Source organism: Musca domestica, unplaced genomic scaffold (assembly GCF_030504385.1).
Source record: "Musca domestica strain aabys unplaced genomic scaffold, Musca_domestica.polishedcontigs.V.1.1 3, whole genome shotgun sequence".
NCBI lineage: Eukaryota > Metazoa > Arthropoda > Insecta > Diptera > Muscidae > Musca > Musca domestica.
The window spans coordinates 8,999,598-9,025,436 of NW_026712299.1; the positions used below are offsets into that span (position 1 = coordinate 8,999,598).

The 25,839-nt window shown below is 37.1% G+C and overlaps 1 protein-coding gene across 1 annotated transcript; it reads left to right on the forward strand.

Annotated features, from left to right (window-relative positions):
* The first annotated feature begins 9,479 nt into the window (after positions 1-9,479).
* On the forward strand, positions 9,480-24,853 carry LOC101890521 (epidermal retinol dehydrogenase 2). The gene is made up of 6 exons (XM_011297256.3): positions 9,480-9,632; positions 16,847-17,088; positions 19,668-19,821; positions 19,894-20,048; positions 24,070-24,430; positions 24,495-24,853. The coding sequence occupies exons 2-6, from the start codon at positions 17,063-17,065 to the stop codon at positions 24,753-24,755; spliced, it is 957 nt and encodes a 318-aa protein (XP_011295558.1). The 5' UTR covers positions 9,480-9,632; positions 16,847-17,062; the 3' UTR covers positions 24,756-24,853.
* The last annotated feature ends 986 nt before the right edge of the window (positions 24,854-25,839 follow it).

The window sequence follows — 25,839 nt, forward strand, 5'->3', positions numbered from 1 at the left end:
CGTATGATTATAATTATAATTTAAAATTCAAAGGACTAAATATGCCGAAACATTTGTATCTTTTTAATTCGGACTCGTATTGCCCATTTGGTGCAAAATTAATTTGAAATCAGATAAAGATATATATGGGAGCTATATCCAAATCTGAACCGATCTCTATAAAATTTGGCAAAGATATTTCTGAGCTGTATTTGATATATTGCCCTGAATATCGTGGGTATGCACTCGTTGGAGTGCATATTACGGCTGTGGGTAACAAATATGACAAATCGGATGTACAGTATATATGGGAGCTAAAGCTATATCTGAACCGATCTTCACCAAATTTGACATACTAGCTTCTAGACTTAATTCGGTCGTAAGTGCCAAATTCCATTCCATTTTGGCAAATATTATACGTTTGGTGCACAATCAAAGGTAAATCGGACGAAGTTATATATGGGAGCTATATCCAAATCTGAACCGATCTCGATAAAATTTAGCAAATGTATTTCTGAGCTGTATTTGATATATTTCCCCAAATATTGTTGTTACGGAGTGCATATTACGGCTGCGGAGGACCAAAATAACAAATCGGATGAACAATATATATCGGAGCTATAGCTATATCTGAACCGATTTTGATCAAATTTGGCATACTTATATTCAGGTCTAATTTGGTTGTATGTGCAAAATTCCATATAATTCGCGCTGATATTACACGTTTGGTGCACAATAAAATGCAAATCGGACGAAGATATATATGAGAGCTATATCTAAATTTTTACCGATTACAAACAAATGTTGTTTGGAAAATTTCATCTCAATCGGATAATAAATGCGACCTGAATTTTGTTCACAAGAATACATGGACAGACGGGCGGACGGACGGACTGACATGCATAAATCAACTCAGAAAGTGATTCTATGCAGATCATCAAAAGGAACCATGGGTCTATCTCGTTTCCTTTTGCCTGTTACAAACAAATTCACAAAGACATAATACCCTGACCACCTTATGGTGTAGGGTATAAAAATACATCACAGCATGCTTATGTCAAGGGTCGGTTAGCTGAGAAAGCCATACACAAAGTTGTCGGATTCATTGAGAAAAATATGGAAAACTCCAACTTTTCTTTGTAGGTTTCCATAGAGGGGACTTTTAAAAATGTGAAGCTGGATTTGATCCATAATGCTCGTTATGCCTGAGCTTGGAAAAGAGTTCCATTAGGAAAACTGATAGCAGATGAACCCCGCAGAGAGGAGTTCTCTCACCCCTGGTTTGGCTTTTGGCGATTACTGAAATAATTGTGAGTTTCGACCAGTCGCATATGCCGATGATGTAGTGACGCTGATAAGTGATAGATGATATTTCTGACCCTTGACCAAAGACTAAATTTGTACTATTCCCAAAGAAACGCTGCCAGTACTGGATGGAGTTACACTGAATCTCTCTTCGTGCTCCAAATACTTCGGTACGATCTTCCCCTCCCCAATCTACATTGGATGTACTGCTAAACTTCCAGACTGATGGGAACCTCCTCTGACTATTTATACTTACGGTTCCAAGAAGGATGAAAGTGGTAGGTGATAGATAAAAACGTCTGACTTTCTTTTCAGTCATAGATCCCATTAATCTTTACATGTTTGCCAAATACATTCCCTGCCTAGGTAAACCATCCTGCTAACTACACTTTCTCTCTCTCTCTCTCTGTTTAAATATTTCTTTCCTCTTCCTAAAATGTTTCACTTCTTCCTAGGAAGAGCACAGACGCATCATTATATCAAACCGAAAGATATATTTTATAAAACAAAGGGTACTGAATATACCTTTCTTGAAAAAATGGACCAAACGAGACGTTTTTGTACAAAATGGTCGAAAATGGACTAAGGAGCTCCTATTATTCTCAAATGGTTTTCTAGTTGTCACCCGTTCTCGTGAAATGGTTACGAAATGCATTACTCGTTACGTCACTGTTCCTAAAGAGAAGATCCTTCTTTCTCCAAGAAAGTAGCTCCATTCTAATAAAGTAGCGCCCATTTGCAGAAAGAGTTCTAGAGAGCTTCTATTAATACCAATATGCTTTAAGAAAGTATAAAATTCCGGAGGATTTTTGCAAAAAGAGGGCCTTCCCTTGTAAAGGAAGGGAAAAAACTAGTTGTTCAATAAATAGAAAACTTTATAGGTCCCATTGTCAGATATTTATATATTAAATGGATTTTATCACCTAGCTAACCTGCTCCTCTAACTTCAGCTATTGATACGAAACCCTTTATTTTGAACTTAAAGTTGATTCATCGAATTTAAAAATAAAATCGAAGCTTCTAGCCATCCTGCCCATAAAAATTCTCAATCCAGCTTCATGCAATAACAATAAAAATAATTGCATTTTTATTGAAATTACTCCTCAAACTGGTTTATCATCATAAAAAAAAATACAAAAACAACGTCTTGCTAAGTTTGTGATAAAAAAACAACAAATGTAACAACATAACAAAAGATTGTAGTGAAATTTACAAAAAAAAAAAAAAAGAACACAACAAAATAATTATGTTCAACTCCAACCTTGACTTTAGCGACGACTGATAAACAAAACAATGAACCAAACAACAATAACAGCAACATATTCTCTGCAAAGGAAGAGAGGCAACGCTGACAGCCACCAGAGATTGCAGGAGCATGATTTGCCGTTGTTTGACAGAAGAAATGTATGAGTGAATATTTTAAGTTATTCGTTTTCTGATTCAAAATCTTTAATCTCCAGACGAAGACTGTCCAGTCAGAGGCCAAAGAGTAGAGGATAAAAGAATTTAAGAAATAAACAGACCTTAGAAGGTAGAAATATTTTTTTAAAGAGAGAATAGCTTCTACCAATTAGGAGTATTTTTGCAGACTTTATTAAGTACTATTATGGCACTTTAACATAGGACAATACTATATCTTTTAATTTCTAAGTGTTAATTTCACTGTGCGTCAACATTTATTTTATTTTTTTTTTTTTTTTCAATAATTACCCGAAAATCCAGCAAAAAATAAAAGCGTATCGCCATTTTGAAAGTTTGCATCGAAAAGTAACCTAACTACCCTACACCATATAGTGATAAGGGTATAATGTCTTTGTGCATTTGTTTTTAACAGGGAGAAAGAATTCACTTTTTCTGTAGATTTATGCATGTCAGTAAGTCCGTCAGTTCGTCCATGTATTTTTGTGAACAAAATTCAGGTCGCATTTATTATCCGATTGATATGAAATTTCGCACACAATGTTTATTTGGCCCAAGGATGAACCCTACTGAATTGGTGATAATCGGATCAGATTTAGATATAGCTCCCATATATCTTCAACCGAATTCGGGTAAATTGCACACCTAATGGCTAATGTAAGTCCAAATTACCTGTATTTCGGTAAATAACACCGAATCCAGTCTAGAAGCAAGTAAATCAAATTTGGAGAAAATCGGTTCAGACATAGCTATAGCTGTCATATATATGTTTCATCCGATTTGGGATAAAATGCGTAATATGCACTCCGGAAGAATGATATTTAGCACCGGATATCAGATACTGCTCAAAAGTACCTCTATCAAATTTTATCGAGATCGGATTAGGATATAGCTCCCACATATATCTTTATCCGATATCAGATTTATTGTGCCCCAAATGGCTAACATCAGCTTTAATGGACCGAATTTCGGCAATTACGACTGCATTCATCCTATAAACCAATACTTCAAATTTGGTGAAAATCGGTTCAGATATAGCTATAGCTCCCATGTATAGATGTTTTATCGGATTTGGGGTTAAAAGTCCCTCACAAGCGTAGTATGCATTCCACAACAATGATATTTGGTACCAAATATTAGATACAGCTCCGAATGAGTGTGTCAAATGTTGTCAACATCGGTTCAGATTTGGATATAGCTCTCATATATATCCTCAACCGATTTCGGGTTAATTGTGCACCAAATGACCAATATCAGTCCAAATGACCTGTATTTCGGTAGAAAACACCGAATTCAGACTAGAAGAAAGAACATTAATTTCTGAGAAAATCGGTTCAGATATAGCTCCAATATATATGTTTCATCTGATTTGGTGTTCAAGTCCGACAACAACGATATTTGATACCATACATCTTATAGAGCTCGGAAATACCTCCGTCAAATTTTATAAAGATCTGTTCAGATTTGGATGTAGGTCGTATATATATATATATATATATATATATATATATATATATATATATATATATATATATATATATATATATATATATCCTATATATATATATATCCTTAATCCGATTTCAAGGCTTTTTGTGCAAATAATGGCTGATATCAGCCCATATAATAATAATAATTATTATTATTAAAACAAGTAAGCAAAGGCTATAGGCGTGCGGGGCCGACCATGTGATACCCTACAACACTACAATATGTTAGAAGCCCCCTTATGTCCAAATCCATTTTGGAAGATTTCGCTTTTAAAATTATGTCCCGGAGCACTGCCCAGATATTACCCTTAGCATTTTGAACAGGGACATTTGCCCTATATTTACGTACTCCGTCGTGCTGTTAGTTGTTGTGGCTTCAATGCGTGTCGATTGGCTTCAATTGTGTGATTAGGACATTTTTTCTGTTTTTGGTTTATTTTGCGATAATCTCCAAAAACAAGAGACCCCTCTGTATCTCAAAATTTAGACTCATCTGTAGGATTTTCTTGTCTACGATATTTGGCTATATTCGTCAACGAAATGAGCAAAAAAAAGCCAGAAGTTCACCTTTTGTGTATTTCGGATATCGCCTGTAAGTAATGTTGGTACTTTTCAGACAAAAATAGTGATCCATTCTACCCGCTATCTTAAACTCTAACTTCATGCGAGATTTCGTGTCCTTTGGTTTCTATTTAAGACCTTTATAACAGCTGCAAAATCAGAAACATTTTTAGTTGTTGGTCCATTTCAACCCCTAAATATATCGCGGACATCTTTGAAAATAAAAGGCCTAGCCCTTCTGAGCCTAACCCTTCCCTTTTCGTGAGGATCGGACGATAATTGCAATCTGTATATTGTATCCCCAACCTGTGTTGTAAGGTGGAAAAATATTACAAAATCTACACTTCAATATTATAAGTCAATTTGAAAGAATCGCATGCGATGAAAATATGAAAAAATAAAAAAAATCACATAATAGTACAAAATCAATATTATCACCATTATAGGCATCTTATTATGCGATTTTTTTAGATTTTATACTTTTATGTCAAGAGGGCATTCTGAATTGACAAAATGTGTCAAAATCGGTGCAGCCATTCATGAGATATAACCATTCTAGCTAACATCCCCTTCCTTTGTATATACATATTGTATATATTTCGCTATATATATCCAGTATATTTACTATCGGCATCTACGTAACGGTCAGAATTGGCCTTTTCGTTCATTGTGATTTCGCCGGGATCAAAACTATTCGCGGTTTAATGGGAAATTTGACTTTTATTTAAAACAAATGTTGTGGCCTATTTCACCCACTACATATTACGCGATGACCATCCAAATTGGAAGGCTTCTACCCTCTAGCCCCATGCTAACTTCCTTTTTGATTGGTCTATAATTGTGACCTGTAGAGCAACTGCAAAATCAGGAATTTTTTCAGTTTTTGGTCCATTTCAACCCCTAAATATTATGCGATCATATCCAGAAGAAATAGGGTTCTATTCTGACCCTAGCCCCACCTCTATTCTAAATTTCGTGAAGATCGGGCCATAATTGCGACCTGTAGAGTGATTACAAATTAACATGGACAGACGGACGGACGGACATACATAGCTAGATCGACTCAGCTCGGCGAGATAGGAAGATCCATATATACTTTCCTATGTGGGAAACCAATATTTAGAGGTGTTACATAATTTTTGGCCCAATCAAACTTATAATACCCCCAACACATAGTGTTGTAGGGTTTAAAAAATAAATTATTTTGTTGCGGAAGCTCTACTAAATATGCATAGTGGTGTAGTCGGCCCTTTTGACTTTTCCTTACTGTTTTTTCCTTTAACACCTTTTCCAAAAAATGTAGTTTTAATGAAGATTGTGCCTTAGAATCGAAGGAGAATTTTACATAAACTTTAAGGAATTCCAGGCGTTTAGGTAAGATGCAGACTTTTCTTGTCTTTATGATCTCATTTTAACGGACTTTTAACCGTATTGGAAAAAAGGACCAAAATAATCCACGTATTGGATTAAGAGGGAAGATCCTTTCCCCCCTTTTAGGTTACTTTCAGCTGTAAACATTTTGAAAAGTCGATATACATGTCTTTAATTTTAAACTGTACTGTCATAATCTGCTAGATTTTGCTTTCAATATTTTTTTTTTTTTTTTTTTTTTTTTGGAGTATAGACACTCTATAAATTTAATTGAATAATACCATATGAAGCTAATAAATCCCGATAATAAGACTTAATCCGAACTAAAGTTTTTATGAAAACGCGCTATTAGTTGTCTTGTCTCATGTGAACACAGACGGAATGTCTATGAAAGAACACATAGAACAACATTTATGCCCGGCAGACCCCCGTCAGAATTGCGTTTCGAACTTTTCAAATTCGAACATATCTAATTTGTTTTAACACCCAAAAAAAAAAATTAAAAACAGAACGACGAAGTCAAGTGATTGACCTGTTCACAGCAAGTTTTCGAATATTTCAACAAAATAAAGTCCATGTTTTTTTTTTTTTGAAAACAATTTAAATATGCCAAACCAATCAAATTTGCATAAAATTATCTGGTCAAAATAGAACAGAAATGCGATATTTTTGTTGCGACTACAATTGGTTGGTTGTGACGCATTGAAAAAAAAAAGCCGGTAAAGAAAGTCCTAAAGTGGGGCGGCGCCGACTTTATGATACTCTACACCACTTAACATATTTAGTAGAGCTTCTCTCCTCCTCTGATTCAATTGCTACTAACATTTGCCGAGGCATTTGAAAAACTACAACCAACAAAAGGCTGCTGTCATTTCTAAGCCACTCGTCCGACTGCTGTTAAAATTATTCCAGTAACAGCTCATTATATTGTTTACAAGCGTACAAAAGCATTTTGAATACCCTCCACCATTTGGAACGGGTTTGGAAATCCTTAAAAATTGCTGTTAAAATATTAAAAATACCGAATATAGCCGATATTTTGGTGCCTATACGACGTGGACCTACATAGGCATTGTTTGTCATAAGTCATAATTATATTCAAATTCGAAACTTGAAGTAAACGGTGAATAATGAGCTAAAATCATCAAAACATCGTATATAGGGAGGTACCGTTATATCGGAGCTGTGTGAAGAGCTGAACCAGCACAGACAGTTTTCTGTCATAGGCTGTAGCATCCATTACGAACTTTAAATACGACATCTCAAACAATTTCGGTGGGTATTGTACCTAAACTCTTCAAAATACCGAATATAGGGAGGTACTGGCAAATGGGGGCTATACGAAGACGTGGACCTGCATAGACAATTTTCTGTCACAGACTGTATTTCCCATTACGAACTCTAAATACGTAATTTGAAACAATTCCGGTGAATAATGACGCTAACATCATCAAAATACCGAATATAGGGAGGTACCCTTATATGGGGGCTATACGAAGACGTGAACCTGCACAGATAATTTTCTGTCATAGGCTGTAGTATCCATTACGAACTTCGAATACCAAATTTTAAACAGTTCCGGTGAATAATGTCGTTAAAATCATCAAAATACCGAATATGGGGAGGTCCCGTTATATGGGGGCTATATGAAAACGTGGACCTACATAGCCCATTTACGAACTTAACCTGCCTACTGGAAAAATAAAAAAAAGCTGGAAATGAAGCGAGGAATCTCATTTTGTAACCATTCTTTGGTGGCGCGTGCTGAGTGCGATGGTAATGAGTCCTGTTGTAATGTCCAAGCCGGATTGTAATGTTGTAATGTCCGGCCAAAATGTTTGTGTGCCCAAGGCTTTAATACACCTCCAGAATATTTCCGCGATAACATTCCGCATTTATTCTAATGCCACGGTCGGTTAATACGAGCGGAGAGGGACCATCGGCTGTTATGGCGGCACACACCATCACCATGACCGGCGCTTGAGTTCTGGTGGCCAACCGAAGGTATACATTTTCAGCTGACCTCTTTGGCAAGTAAACACGATCATCTTGTTTGTTTACAAACTGCTCTGCTGGATAACGAATGTTTTCTCATCGGAGAAAACCGAATTCGGCAGTTAACCACTTTCGGCCAAGCAAAGCAACTCTTTAGCTCTTTTTGAGTCTATTTTCTATCTGTTGCGGTGTAAGTTCTTGCACTTTTATAAATTTCAATGGCTTTACCCCGAGCTCATTTTTTAATATTTGCCGAATGGAATATTGCGATATGTTCAGCTCACGAGCCATTTTTCTTCTTCCGTCCGTTCCTGTTGTTCCTTGACGTCGGGCTACGCTACCAGTATTACGGTACGAGACACAAAATATTTATTCACATTTAAATGCTGAAGTGCTCTAACAGTAGCCACTTGTGGTTCTCCAGCCAAATATAAAGGAATCACACTATCACGCTTGAATTCCATCACGAATAACTTTTTTTTTTGGAAAATTCTCACCAAAATGCTTTTGTGCGCTTGTAAACAATATAACGAGCTGTCTCTGGAATAATTTTAAAAGCTGTCGGACGAGTAGCTTAGAAATGACAGCAGTCTGAAGCTGCAGTTGCAGTTTTTCATCTCATCCTGTATGTGAGATATAGCTATATACGCACCGATCTTCTCTAAATTTGATGATCTTACTTCTAGACTGAATTCGGTTGGATGTGCCAAGATTTAGATCATTTGGACTTATATTGGCTATTTGGTGCACAATTAACCCGAAATCGGTTGAAGATGTATATTGGAGCTATATCTAAATTTTGACCGATTATCTCCAATTTCAATACGGTTCATCTTTGGTTCAAACAAATGATTTGTGCATAATTTCATCTGGATCGGGCAAAAAATGCGACCTGTACTGCGTTTAAAAAAATACATGGACAGACGGACATGCATAAATCGAATCGAATCGACATGCATAAATCGTCTCAGAATCCGATTCTATCATCAAAAGGAACTATGGGTCTATCTCGTTTCCTTTTGCCCGTTACAAACAAATGCACAAAGACATAATACCCTGACCACCTTGTGGTGTAGCGTAGGGGTATGATACCACTTTTCGGCTCAACACTTTTCAACAAAAGTATGCTATTACCAATTCTGGGGGTATACCACCTAGACGATAAGAACGTAATTAAATGCAAAATAGAATACAACCAACGAACTTTTAACCCGCATGTATGACGAACATAGGCTATCAGTAAATCCACAACACACAAACGAACAAACGAACCCATCAACGCATAATTCCGATATCCATTTACAAAGGCTTTTTTGAAACAACAGCCGAACTGCAGCCGAGGTTTTTGTTTTTTTGCAAAGATACCCCGGTGCTACTAAACCCAACTGCCAACTGGCTTTTCCGAAAGCTGCCTGCATTCAACTGAATCAGTTGGGGTTAGATAGCGAAACAAGGCGGTTTGAATTCTCTTGGAAATAAAAACGCATCGGAAACGGGCGCCCGAATAGTTCGGTAGGCGGTGTTTTAAATTTTGTGAATTTTATTTTGAAATTGAAAGTGAAATAAAATTTGAAACGTAATTTGAGAGAGAGAGCAAAAAATTAATTGTCACAATTAAAATTAAGTGCAAAACAAATGTTGCAACAAGTTTTTGCTCTAGTCCAATTGTGTTGCATGGTTGCATACATGTTGTTTGCAACATTCCAACATATTGCAACCCAAATGAAATGTTACAAAACTGCAGTAATGGATGTTGTATGAATGGCACGTTTGTTGCGAGTGTGGTTTTGTTGTTGTTGTTATTGTTATTGTCTTCTTCATGTTTGTGCCACAAATTATATCTCTCTATCTCTCGGCGCCATGCAACCAACTTGTATTGCTCATTAAATAAACAAAAAAACTTCCGCATTGCGTTGTTGGTGTTTGTTCCGGCTATGAAAATATTTTCGAACTGATGACAAAGGATTGTCTAATAGATGTATGTCATGGGGTTTAAGTTTTGTAGGAGTGGGTTGAGTAATAATGGAAATATTTATGACTTTTAGATAAGAAACTATATCAATTTCTGGAAAAGACCACCTTACACCTGATAAAATTGCAACATTTCGAAAAAAAAGGTTTTTTTTTTTGAGAATTGTGATGTGTTTGCACCCAATTGTCGAGATGATTTCAGAACCTTTTTAGGGGAAGGAACGAAAGTGAGTTGGCCGATATTTTTCATTTCTCACCTGTATAAAGCGGAGTAGTATATATAAGGTACTACATACGCATTATATGAAAATAAGTGCGCCGACAAATTCCACCCGTATGCCGGATATGAGATTGTCAAAAATATAGAGATGTGAGAAGCTTGAGTTGAATCATTTTTATTTTATTTATATATTTATTTTTTAAATCACGTCTAATATATTTGAAACCAGTAAGGAAAGGTCAAAAGTCGTGCGGGACCGACTATATGGCACCCTACACCATTATGCTCCCGTAGCAAAAAAAGTTTAGATTTATACCCCTAGCCTTGATTATTCAAACTGTTGACTCTTTTCTTGGGGAGGTTCCGAAGCAGTTGGCCAATATTGACCAATTCGTGCCAGATCTGGACCTTATCTTCTATACTTATACGAGGTATGTGGAATTTTTTGTGGAAATATACGTATGGTAACAGATATAGCGGACCGAAATGTTCCATACGTATACCATACAACACAAGGTGGTCAGGGTATTATGTCTTTGAGCATTTGTTTGTAACTGGCCAAAGGATACGAGATAGACCCATAGTTCCTTTTGATGATCTGCACAGAATCACATTCCGTCCTCTGTCCGTCTGTCCATGTATTTTTGTGAACAAAGTACAGTTCGCATTTATTGCCCTATCCAAATGAAATTTTGCACAAATCATTTGTTTGGCCCAAGGACGAACCTTATTGAAATTGGAGATAATCGGTAAAAAATTAGATATAGTTTCTATACAGGGTTGCCCATATTCGACGGACCTTTGGACCCTTTGGGCCCATTCCAATCGACGAATTCGTCAATTGAATTTTGTACGGGAACAAATGGAAATCAATGCGAATAATCCGTTGTAAAGTGGCCATGCCCAACTGCGGAGAACGGCGTTTTTGCGATGTTCTTGGGGACCTCTCAACACTGGCTCGTACGGCAGCGATATTCTCGGCCGATCGCCTTGGTCGACTTTTATATGGCCTCTTCGGATTAGAAAGAGCCTTACCAATCGCAAATTTTTCGTAGAAACGCTTAATGGTGTTCTTAGAAGGCGCACTTCTCACATTTTTTTCACAATTGACTTCTGTTGAATGTAAATTTCAACTATTTCAGAGCGCTCACGTGGTGTGTATTGGTTCATGGTAAAAATCTGCTTGGATTGACGCTTCAAACGCGGTATGTCATCAAGCGATGTGACATCTCTGTCAAAAGTTATGGCGTTGCCAGATGGGTCCGTTGAATATGGGCAACCCTGTATATATCTTCGTCCAATTTGCTTTTTATTGTACACCAAATGTGTAAAATCAGTCCAAATAATATGGAATTTTGCACACACGACCAAATTAGCCCTGAAATTAAGTATGCCAAATTTGATCGAAATCTGTTCAGATATAGCCATAGCCCCCCCGTCCGATTTGTTAGTTTTGTCCTACGCAGCCGTAACATGCACTCTGTAACAACAATATTTTGGGAATAAAATCAAATACAGCTCAGAAATACCTTTGCTAAATTTTATCAAGATCGGGTCAGATTTGGATATAGCTCCCATATATAACTTCGTTCGATTTGCCTTTTTATTGTACACCAAATGCTCAAATGGGATGAAATTACGACCAAATTGAGTCTAGAAAGAAGTATGTCAAATTTGGTGAAGATCGAAGGGGTTGGCAGATATACATCAACTTCAAAACAGATCTTGCGTTAGCAAAAATATTTGGGTGTGAAGAGATTTGAAGAGAGTTGGATGCATATTTCGCCTTCTTTGAGCGTTTTGTTTTCCAAAAATCTTGAACCCTATGAGGAGGAGGTATCAGAAGAAATGGTCCGATCTCTATCATCTTAGTAACAGATATAGTGTTGATAGAAATATTGAGATGTTCCAAGTCTGAATGGAATCGAATGTTAATTTCGCGTTTTATGAGTTTCATGGATTTTCAAAATTTTTAAACTTTGTGGGGGAGGTACCAGAAGAAGTGAACCGATATATCCAATCCCCACACCAGACCTTGGGTGAATAAAAATATTGTGATGTGTATAATTTGAAGAGAACCGGATGCTTATTTCGGATTTTATGATCGTTTTGGCTATTCAAAACTTTGACCCTTTGTCGAGGAGATACACGAAGGAATGGTTCGATCTCTACCATCTTTATAACAGATCTTGTGTTTATGGAAATATTGGGATGTATAATTTCGCGTCTTATGAGCTTAATTGATATTCAAAATTTTGACCATTTGTTGGGGAGGAGTGGAGTGGAGGAGCAAATTCGTATTATCCTTTCTCTTTCTGTGCAGTAAATTATTTTCGTTGAAAATGTTGACATTTTGTGTGGATGGTACCGGAAGGAGTGGACCGATATTGCCCATCTCCGAACTCGATCTAAGTTTGACAATAATACCAAGTTTGGATCAAATCGGATACTCCCTTCGAGAGTTATAGTGCGCACCAGCCAGCCAGACGATAGACAGACGGACGGACATCGCTAGATCGACTCTAAATGTCCTGAAACAGATTAGACCTAGGGTCTAAAACTGTTATTTTGATGAGGCACGTTTTGGCCGTATAAAATGATATATATACCCTCTCTAGCCATATGGCTGAGGGCATAAAAATACTTATTGGAGCAATAGATATATACCTGTCAGAGTTTCACCAAATGGTAAAATTTGGGTGAATGTGAAATAATCTATTCAATTTGGGAGGATATTACATATATGGTGAACAATTACCGTAAAATCGGATGAATATGTATATCGAAGCTATATAAACATTTGAACTCGATAAAATTTGGCAGAGGTATTTTCGAGCAGTATCTGATGCCCGGTATCAAATATCATTATTGTGGAGTGCATATTGACCATATTACCACAAATCGGATAAACATAAATATGGGAGCTATAGCTATATCTGAACCGACTTTCACCAAATTTGAAGCACTTGCTGTTATCCTTAAACTGATATTAGCCAATTTTAAACACTTATTTCTGAGTTGTATCTGATATCTGGTACCAAATATCATTCTTGTGGAGTGCATATTACGCATGTGAGGGACTTAAAATCTCAAATCGGATGAAATATATGTATGGGAGCTATAGCTATATCTGAACCGATTTTCTCTAAATTTGATGTACTTACTTCTAGACTGAATTCGATTGGATGTGCCATTTGTAGCGCAATTAACCCGAAATCGGAATAAGATATATATGGAAGCTATATCAAAATTTGAACCGATTCTCACAAATTTCACTACGGTTCGTCCTTGGGCCAAACAAATATTGTTTGGAAAATTTCATCTCAATCGGATATTGAATGCGATCTGCATTTTTTCACAAAAATACATGGACAGAGAGACGAACTGATATGCATAAATCGACTCAGAAAGTGATTCTATGAAGATCCTCAAAAGTAACTATGGGTCTATCTTGCGAGATAGTCGATTTATGCATGTCAGTCAGTCCGTCCGTCTGTCCGTTCACGTACTTCCGACAACAATGATATTTGGTACCAGATATCTTATAAAGCTCGAAAATACCTTTGCCAAATTTTATAGAGAACGACAACGATGTGGATATAGCTCCCATATATATCCCTAATCCGATTTCAGGTATATTGCCAAATAATGGCTAATATCAGCCCGAATGGAGTGAATTTCGGGACGCACGTTTCCATTTTGTGGAACTCGGCTGCGATATATATTTGTATACCTTGGAAAGGAGGGTATATTCACTTTGTCATTCCGTTTGTAACATCCCTCAATATTCGTCGTAGACCCCATAAAGTATATATATTCATAATTAGCATAAAGTTCTAGGTTGATGTCCGTCTGTCTGTCTGTCTGTTGAAATCACGAGCGTAGAGCGTCAAAATTTAGCAGAACAATTTGCATTGTGTCTAGGATGGTTGGTATTGAAAATGAGATATATCGGTCCACGTTTTGGTATAGTCCCCATATAACGGTACCTGCCGATATTCGGTATTGTGATGACTTTTGCCACATTTGTTCACTGATTTGTCTGAAAATTGGTATTTGTAGGTCGAAATAGGCCCTAATTCATGTGGCGAAATATTGTATGTATGGATCCACGCTTTGGTATAGCCCCCATATAACGGTACCTCCCGATTTTTGGTATTTTGATGATTTTTGCCACATTTTTTTTCACGGATTTGTCTAAAATTTTGTATTTGTTGGTCATAATGGGTTTTAGCTCCGTTGGCGAAACATAGGTCCAAGTTTTGGCATAACCTCCATATAACGGTGCCTCCAGATATTCGGTATTTTGATGATTTTTTCCACATTTCTTCGCGGATTTGTCTGAAAATTGATATTTGTGTGTCCTAAAAGGTTATAGCTCCGTTGGCGAAATATTGTATGTATAGGTTCACGTTTTTGTATAGCCCCATATAGCGGTACCTCCCGATTTTTGGTATTTTGATGGTTTTTTGCCACATTTTCCCACGAATATGTCTAAAAATTGGTATTTGTGGGTCATATTGGGTTCTAATGATTCCTTTACCCTAAGGTGGAGGGTATTTAGAGTTCGACCCGGCCGAACTTAATGTTTTTTTACTTGTTTTTAATATAATCTTTTCCAAGTGATATCATGCACTCTATAGCAAACTATAACACCTCTAAAGACAAATGTTGATAGGTCGAATAAATTATTTTGTTACGGGAGCTCTTCTAAATATGCGTAGTGGTGTAGTCTATCAAATAGAGGGCCCTGCCTGACTTTTGACTTTTCCTGACTTGGTTTGAAAACTGAAAATGTCGACCCTATTATTTTGTTGGTCTTAGGCAAAAATATTATTTAAAAAATCCACGTATCTTGGTCCATATAAAAATAGTCTTTAACCAGTAAAGAAAGTCTTAAAGTCGGGCGGGGCCGACTTTATGATACCCTACACCACTTTGCTAAATAAGTAGAGCTCCACATAACAATTAAAAGTTTATATGGGATAATTCAATCATACACGCTATGAATATAATTATAATTTAAAGTTCAAAGGACTTAATATGCCGAAGCATTTGTGTCTTTTAAATTCCGACCTGTATTGCCCATTTGGTGCACAATTAATTTGAAGTCGGATAAAGATATATATGGGAGCTATATCCAAATCTGAAGCGATCTCGATAAAATTTGGCAAAGATATTTCTGAGCTGTATTTGATATATTTCCCTGAATATCGTTGTTACGGAGTGCATACTACGGCTGTGGGTAACAAATATGACAAATCGGATGAACAGTATATATGGGAGCTATAGCTACATCTGAACAGATCTTCACCAAATTTGACATACTAGCTTCTAGACCCAATTCGGTCGTAAGTGCCAAATTGCATCGCATTTGGACAAATATTAGACGTTTGGTGCACAATAAAAGGTAAATCGGACGAAGTTATATATGGGAGCTATATCCAAATCTGAACCGATCTCGATAAAATTTAGCAAATGTATTTCTGAGCTGCATTTGATATATTTCCCCAAATATTGTTGTTACAGAGTGCATATTACGGCGGCGGTGGACAAAAATAACAAATCGGATGAACAATATATATAGGAGCTATAGCTATATCTGCACCGATTTCGATCAAATTTGGCATATTTATTTTCAGGCCTAATTTGGTTGTATGTGCAAAATTCCATACAATTCGGGATGATATTACACGTTTGGTGCACAATAAAAGGCAAATCGGACGAAGATATATATGGGAGCTATATCTAAATTTTGACCGATTATCTCCGATTTCAATAGGGTTCGTCCTTGGGCCAAACAAATTATCTGTGCAAAATTTCATCTGGATCGGGAAATAAATGCGACCTGTACTTTGTTTACAAAAATACATGGACAGACGGACAGACGGACGGACGGACAGACGGACGGACGGACATGCATAAATCGACTCAGAATGTGATTCTATGCAGATCATCAAAAGGAACTATGGGTCTATCTCGTTTCCTTCTGCTTGTTACAAACAAATGCACAAAGACATAATACCCTGACCACCTTGTGGTGTAGGGTATAAAAATGCTACGTATTTGGATGTTGAAATAATCTTCCTTGAAAATCCAAGTTTTGCCTTGAAAAATCTCCTTTTTTATGTCCTTCAAAACAAATCTCAACCCAAACCTGGTCACCTCGGTGCATCCAAACACAAGCATTCAGAGTCATTGCCATTTCTATTTATTTGTTGCACTCGACAATAAAAGTTATTCAATGTTTGATGGCAAGTTTTATGGCAGCTGGTGGCCGCATTACCGCATAACATGGTTGGAGACTTGTGCCATTACCCGCAACCAACAAGGCAACAATAACAAAAAACATAAATAACAACAACAACAACAACCACTGCAATTTGTGTGGCAAACGAAAGTGCAAGTCTTTGCAACGTGCAACGAGTTTTTGTTCCGTTTATTACCCTCCCTTCGGTTATTTGTGGAAGATAAAAATCGGTTTTGATGTGTTTTTCTTGAATTTTGTTTTTCCTTTCATTTTCTTTGGTTGCAGAGAACGTCACATAGCGAGGCAGAGCTTCGAACGCAACGCAACACAACAGACATCGCTTATTGTGGCAGTATTTCAGTTGACCAGTCAGTATTCGCCGCTAGCCGGAAGTGTTTGTTGTGGAAGGAAGCTTTACAAGTGCACAAGGCTTGAGTTTTTCTCCTCCCAAGGAAAATTGTAAAGCAAGCAACAACAACAAGAAAATAAAAAACATAAATTATGGCTGACCAAGTTATAAAAACGGGGTAAGTTTGAAAGTCATTTTTGCATATCGAAAAAATATAAACATCAGCATGAGAAATTGTTTGTTTGTTATAATCAAATGGAAAGGAATGTTTGTCCTCCATGGAGGTTATTTTAAAATTAATATTTCCAAGCGGATTATATGGGGATTCAAATCAATATTCGCCATTAAATTACTTTCTAGTTTTATACCCTACACCACAAGGTGGTCAGGGTATTATGTCTTTGTAACATGGAGAAGGAAACGAGATAGACCCATAGTTACTTTGGAGGATCTTCATAGAATCACATTCTAAGTCGATTTATGAATATCAGTCCGTCTGTCTGTCCGACCGTCCGTCTGTCTATGTATTTTTGTCAACGAAATGCAGGTCGCATTTATTATCCAATTTAGATGACATTTTCCAAACAATATTTTTTTGGCCCAAGGACGAACCCCATTGAAATTGGTGAGAATCGGTTCAAATTTAGATATAGCTCTCATATGTATCTTCAACCGATTTCGGTTTAATTGTGCACCAAATGGCAATATTAGTTCAAATGACCTGAATCTTGGCACGTCCGACCGAATTCAGCCTAGAAGCACGTTCATCAAATATGGTGAAAATCGGTTGAGATAAAGCTATTGCTCCCATATATATGTTTCATCCGATTTGGGGCTTTAAATTCCTCATATTCGTAATATGGACCCACCATGAAGGATCCTGGGGATCAGATATCAGATACAGCCCAAAAATGCCTGTGCCAAATTGTATCAATATCGGTTCACATTTGGATATAGCTCCCATATATATCTTCAACCGATTTCGGGTTAATTGTGCACCAAAATGGCCAATCGCAGTCCAAATTACCTGAATTTTGGCGTATCCTGCCGAATTCAGTCTAGGAGCAAGTACATCAAATTTGGCGAAAGTCGGTTTGGAGCTTTAAGCCCCTCACATTCTTAATATGCACTCCACAAGAATGTTATTGGATACCAGATATCTTATAGAGCTCGAAAATAACTTTGCCAAATTCGAGATCAGCAAGATTTGGATATAGCACCCATATATATTTATAATCCGATTTCAGGTTTCTGGCGCAAATAAAAGCTAATATCAGCCCAAATGGAGTGAATTTTGGGACGTATGTTTCCATATTATACAACTCGACTCCGATGTATATAGGGTGAGATGAAAAAAACTGCAACCAACTTCAGACTGCTGTCATTTCTAAGCCACTTGTCCGACAGCTGTTAAAATTATTCCAGTGACAGCTCATTATATTGTTTACAATCGTTCGAAAGCATTTCGCTGAGAATTTTCCTGAAAAAAAGTTATTCGTGAGGGAATTTAAGCGTGATAGTGTGATTTCTTTATATTTTGTTGGAAAACCACAAGTGGCTATCGTCAGAGCACTCCAGCATTTAAATGTGAATAAGTGTTTTGTGTCTCGTTCCATCGCTCGTTACCGTGATGCTGGTAGTGTTGCCCGACGTCAAGGAACAGCAACATAAGCAGAAATGTATCGAAAAGTAAAAAAGCGACTTGATCGAAACCCGCTTCGCAGTTGCCGGAAAATGGCTCTTGAGCTGAACATATCGCAATATTCCATTCGGCAAATCTTGAAGAATGAGCTCGGGGTAAAGCCCAAAAAGTGCCAGAACTTACACCGCAACAGAAGGAGAATGGACTCAAAAGAGCTAAAGAGTTGCTTCGTTTGGCCGAAAGTGGGGAACTGCCGAATTTGGTTTTCTCCGATGAGAAAACATTGGGTGTCCAGCAGTTTGTAAACAAACAAAATGATCGCGTTTACTTGCCAAAGAGGTCTGCTGAAAATGTGCACCATATTCGGTTTTCCACCAGTACTCAAGCGCCGGCCATGGTGATGGTGTGGGCCGTGAGCCGTGGTTCGCCATAACAGCCTTGTATTAATCGACCGTGGCATCAGAATAATTGTCGAATATTAACGCAAAAATATTCTGAAAGGTGTATTGAAGCCTTGGGCACGCAAAACATGTTGGCCGCAGACCTTGGACATTCCAACAGGACTCAGCACCATCGCACTCAGCTCGCGCCACCCAAGAATGGTTACAAAATGAGGTTCCTTGCTTCATTTCCAGCGCACAATGGCCACCAAAATCTCTGGATACCAATCCGTTGGACTATTGTGTCTGGAGTATTTTGGAAAGCAAGGTTGGCACTAAAAAATATCAATATATCGCAGAGCAACATTCGGGCAGGGTCTGACGGTTTCATTGGCCGTTTGAAGGCCACGATTCGTGCCAAAGGTGATCAACTCGAACAAATCTAAACTTATTCTAAATTTGATGCTATTTCCGACATTTTTTGCTTTCATGCAAGTGTAAAAATTATGCCGTTTGACTTTGTTGCAGTTTTTTATCTCACCCTGTACATTAGTTTCCTCTGAAACCAAATCACAACTGCTCTAATGCCAAACGTTGATAGGTGGTATGATCTACTTGAAATAAATTCTTTTGTTACGGGAGATCTACCAAATATGTCTAGTAGTGTAGGGTATCATATATTCGGCCCGCCCCACTTTTTACTTTGCCTTACTAGTTTCTATTTTTTTTTTCCAGAACAACTCCGGCCCTCAAGCATATCTTTGATATAATACAAGACATATTCGATTTTATTGTATTAATTTGTCAAATGACATTGGAAGTATTCAAGGCCGGGGTGGAGAAAGTAGTCGGGAAAACTCCCAAAGATGTCAGTGGTGAAATTGTGTTGGTAAGAAGTGGCAGCTGTACAATAGATAACCCAGTGACACTTTGTAAAACAATTCGAATTTTTCTCTTTCAGATAACCGGATCCGGACATGGTATTGGTCGTGAATTGACAATGCAATATGTCAGTCAATATAGTACCGTTATCTGTGTGGACATCAACGAGAAGAACAATAAGGAGACATTGAAAAAGGCCAAGGCCCTCAATCGGGGCGTGGTGCACAGTTATATGTAAGTTGCAAAGGGTATAAATGTTTTTCAAGGGCAGGCAGTTCTTGGACCGAGGAATTTTAACGAATATTTTTCCAACACCTAACACAACGAAAATTTTTAAAAAAAATAATTTTTTCAATTCAATTTCCAACAAATGTGGATTTTTTAAGGATGACCCTTTTCCAAGGACCAACGAACGTGGACTTTATAAAGGATATTTTCCCAAGGTCCAAAAAAAGGGGATTTTTTAGAGAATAGATTTTCCAAAGACCCACAAACTTGGATTTTATAAGGAAGACCCTTTCCTGAGGACCAACAAACGTGGATTTTTTCAAAAAAAATATTTTTGTAAAAACTGGATTTTTTAGAAGATATTTTTCTATGAACCAAAAAAAATGGATTCTTAAGAGAATTGTTTTTCCAAGGACCAACAAACGTCACTTTTTAAAAGAGGACTTTTTACCAAAGGACAAACTAATACAATTTTTGGAATACGACTGTTTTCCAAGAACCAAGAAGGTTTTGGTTTTCAAGAAGGTGGTAATTTTGCAAGAACCAACAAACGTTGATTTTTTAAGGACCCTTTAAGGAAGACTTTTTATCAAGGACCAACAAATAGAGATTATTTGACTTTTTCCAAGGACCAACGAACGTGATTTTTTTAAAGAAGACCTTTTCCAATGACTAAAAGACGTGTATTTATTTAAGAAGATTTCCTGCAAACGTGTTTTTTTAAAGGAGACTTTTTCCAAGGGATGGGACTTCTTCCAAGGACCAACATACGTACATTTTTTAAGTACACTTTCTTCCAAGGACCAACCAATTTTCGAGTCGTTTCATTTCGAGTCGTTCTAGACGTGTCCGTCCGTCTTTCTGCCTGGTTGTAGCGCATAATAACTCTCAATGGCTTTATGGACCGATTCGGGTTCTAACTTGGTACACTGTAATCTATATTAATAGAAGGATAAAGTACTTGGCTGACTGACTGACTAAACGATTCATCAACGCCCAGACTAAATGGCTGAAGCAAAATCTAGAAATTTTAAATGAGGGTCACTCTTGGTCGGCAGGGTCAGCAAAAGCTGGGATTTTAGAAATTTACACTAGAACGGTACAAAAAGTATTAAAATGTACTAATTACGGTATCATTTGTATTTGAGAAAGCAGGGGAGCTAGAACTCTTAAACTTGGGAATAAGGGTCAAGTGAGTCAAGTCAAGTGAATTTTATGAGAGATGTACCAAAGGACTTTTTAAAATTCGCACTATATATGTACAAAAAGTACTAAATGTACTACATTTGGTACCATTTCGCATCATGTGAACAGTTTGAGTTAAGAACTTTAAAGTCTGGAATGGGAATCAAGTTTAAGGAGATGAGTCGGTGTAAGAATGTAGTCTTGGAAGTGTGTACTCATGTATACAAAAAGTACTAAACTGTACTAAATTTAGTACAATTTGCATTTGAAGGAACGAATGGAGCTGGAATACTGAGATTTGAAACTAGCATTACTGGCAGGACGGGCCTTTGGGCCCATTCCAATCGACGAGGCTTGTCCGCAGGCAACATTCTTTGCGTCAATTGAATTTTGTACGGGAACAAATGCAAATCAATGCGAATAATCCGTTGTAAAGTGGACCGAGCCATGCCCAACTGCTGAGAACGGCGTTTTTGGGATGTTCTTGGGGACCTCTCAACACTCGCTCGTACGGCAGCGATATTCTCGGCCGATCGCCTTGGTCGACTTTTATATGGCCTCTTCGGATTAGAAAGAGCCTTACCAGTCGAACATTTTTCGTATAAACGCTTAATGGTGTTCTTAGAAGGCGAACTTCTCACATTTTTTAATGTTTTAAAACCACGTTGAGTTTTCACAATAGACTTCTTCTGTTGAATGTAAATTTCAACTATTTCAGAGAGTTCGCGTGGCGTGTATTGGTTCATGGTAAAAATCTGCTTGGACTGACGCTTCAAACGCGGTATGCCATTAAGCGATGTGACATCTTTGTCAAAAGTTATGGCGTTGCCAGATGGGTCCGTCGAATACAGGGTTGCCGTATGGATGAAGTTTTCGAAATTTGTACTTATGTGCACGAAAAGTACTAAATTATACTAAATTTGGTACAATTTCGATGTTGGTACAGTTTCGATAGAGCAGGAATTCTGAAATTTATAAATAATTTCACTATTGCATTCCAGGACTGAGGATTGTTGGTAGATTTGGAATTTCGTAATTATGTGTACTAAATAGTATTTATTTTGGTACAATTTAAATTTTGGGAGAACCAATAGAGTTGGTATCCTGAAAATTGGAAAAAGGATTACTGTCGGAGTGTAGGATTGAGATATCTAGATAATTTTGGAAATGTGTACTAAATTGAACTAAATAAAGAACAATTTATATTTGTACTATGTGAGGGAACTATAGTAAATGGTACTAAATTTGGAACAATTTGGTTTAGGGTGAACTGATGGAGCTGAAATTTAAATTAAATTAAAAATTTTGTATTGGGTTCATTGTTGGTGATTGTACACATTCTACACATTCTACATGTATACAAAAAGTACTAAATAGTACTATTTTTGCTACAATTTGATATTACGTGAAGAGATAGTGCACGAAATCTGAAATTTGTTATTAAGGTCGCTGTTCATGTATAGCCTGGACATATGACATATTATATGTGTACTATAATTGTACAAAAAGTAATAAGTGGTACTAAATTTGGTATTGGTTGAAAGGATAGAGATCACATTCTGAAATTTCATATTTAGATTACGGATGGTATCTGAGATTTGGATGGTATCTAATATTTAAGATTTGGTGGTATTTTGGAAATACGTCCTTTATTTGTACGAAAATTACAAAATGGTACTAAATTTGGTATTGAATGAACGGATAGAGCTAGAATAGTCAAATTTAATACTGAGGTCTCTGTTGGTATCTGGAGTTGAGATATGGAGTTTAGAAATGCGTGCTGTAATTGTACGTCAAGTACTAAATAGTACCAATTTTTTGTTTTGAGTGAAATAATAAAGCTGAAATTCCGAAATTTGATATGGAAGTCACTGTTAGTATCTGAGGATGAGACTTAGAGGTGGTTTGGAAAATGTGTACTATAATTTTTCGAAAAGTACTAAGTGGTACCAAATTTGGTATTAGATAAAGGGATAGAGTTTAAATCCGGAAACTTGATATTTAGGTCTCTCTTGGTATCTGATGGTGGGTTTTCAAATAATTATAACTCTTAATAAGTGATTGTCTTTTAATATTTCTATGAACACAAAATCTGGTGTGAAGATGGAATATATCGGACCCTTCTGTAAATCTCAACCTCTCCCCTACCCAGGTCTCAAAATTTTGAATAACCTTAACGATAATAAGACGCGAAATATGCATCTGATTTCTGATTCTTTTTAAACTTCCACATCCCAATATTTCTACTAATACAAGATATGGTGTGAAGATGATATCGGACCACCTCTTCTGGTACCTTTCCCACAAAAAATTACAATTTTGATTAACAATTACGGATTTTTTGAGGAATATTTTTTCCAAAAATCATCCGAGACAAAAAATCGTAAAAAATGTGAAAATTTTAAATATAAATATTATTTTTAAGGATTTTCGTCGATTTTAAAAACATATTTGAATTGAACATCTAAACCAAAAACCAGGATTGAAAAAAAAAAACTGAAAGATGGGTTTTTTAAACAATGTTTTGCCAAGCACCCTCTGAACTGAAACATATTTTTTTTAAATTGTTTGTTTAAATTGTCCCCATATAACGGTACCACCTAAGTTAACGTTGTGGTTTGTTGTACTGACCATCAAATTAATATTCTATCGATACGACCTGGGGATTTTTATTTTTTTTTTTTCAAGGACCTTCTGAACCAGAGAAAAAAATGTTTTATTCATGAACCCCAGATTTTGAATTCATTCAAAAAATCTCTATTTTCCCTCCCTTTCACATTCATAAAAATGATATCACATTGCCTTGAATAACAATTTTTCCTTTCACTCTCTCCCCTCTTAGCTGCGATGTAACGGATCGCGAAGCAGTATTAAATCTAGCCACACACATAAAGCGTGATATTGGTCCAGTATCGGTGCTAATAAACAATGCCGGTATTATGCCCACAAAACCGTTAGAAAAACAAACCCCAGATGACATACGCAGGACGTTTGAGATCAATGTTTTCGCGCACTTTTGGACATTGGAAGCTTTCCTGCCGCACATGAAGGAACAAAATCGTGGACACATCATAGCCCTGTCGTCAATGTGTGGCGTGGTTGGTATACCCAACCTGGTGCCATATTGTGCATCGAAATTTGCCGTGCGCGGTCTTATGGAGGCCCTGTACAATGAAATGCATTTGGGTCCGTATAAGAATTTGGTGGGTGAAATAAAGAAATGGAGGGAGAAAGGAATTTAAATAATAATTTTCAATATTTTTTCAGATAAAATTCACCGTCATCTATCCATATGCCGTTGACACCGGACTCTGCGAGAGTGTCCATTCTAGATTCCCCTCCATGCTGGCCATGTTGGATGCCAAATATGTGGCCGAGAAAATCATTGAAGCCCATCGTTGCGAGCTGACAAATGTGGCATTGCCGCCCTGTATGTTGCATTTGAATAACTGGACCCGCCTCCTGCCCCACACAGCTGCCTTACATTTGTTCGATTACATGAATTGTGGCATAGAAAGTAAATCATAAGTTGGACGGGGTTGTTTATGCATTTAACGGGCATTTGTTATTGTGAAAATAATTAACGTTTATTTTTATTTTGAAATAAATATATTTTATACCTTGAATTCGGGTTGGTTTGACAACTTGGAATAAGGAAGAATTGGAGAGGCAGCGAAAAGAGGGGACAGGGCATCTTTGATTTGATCACAAAAGAAATGGGTTGATTTTTTGCTTTGTAGTACATGCATTTCGAATAAGATTTTTTTAAAAACTATCGTACCTAAATATATTGTTTATTCTGAGATTCATAGTGAAATTTTGTGTAGAATATTCCCTCCTTTGACACCTTCTGCCTAAAAGTAAATTTAATGTTACTTTCAGACATCAAATCGCAAAAAAGTCCGAGAAAAAATTGTTAAAAAAAATTAGAGAATACAGTGATGAAAAAATTGCAACCAACTTCAGACTGCTGTAATTTCTAAGCCACTCCGAGAGAGCTGTTAAAATTATAGGAAAATCTTCTCTGGCACAGTGGAGACTTTTTCCGTATAGGCAAAAATCTCCTCTGGCACAGTGGAGACTTTTTCCGTATAGGCAAAAATCTCCTCTGGCACAGTGGAGACTTTTTCCGTATAGGCAAAAATCTCCTCTGGCACAGTGGAGACTTTTTCCGTATAGGCAAAAATCTCCTCTGGCACAGTGGAGACTTTTTCCGTATAGGCAAAAATCTCCTCTGGCACAGTGGAGACTTTTTCCGTATAGGCAAAAATCTCCTCTGGCACAGTGGAGACTCTTTCCGTATAGGCAAAAATCTCCTCTGGCACAGTGGAGACTTTTTCCGTATAGACAAAAATCTCCTCTGGCACAGTGGAGTCTTTTTCCGTATAGGCAAAAATCTCCTCTGGCACAGTGGAGACTTTTTCCGTATAGGAAAAAATTCTCGCTTGCACAGGGGAGACTTTTTTCCGTATAGGAAAAAATTCTCGCTTGGCACAGGGGAGACTTTTTTTTCCGTATAAGAAAAAATTCTCGCTTGGCACAGGGGAGACTTTTTTTCCGTATAAGAAAAAATTCTCGCTTGGCACAGGGGAGATTTTTTTCCGTATGGGAG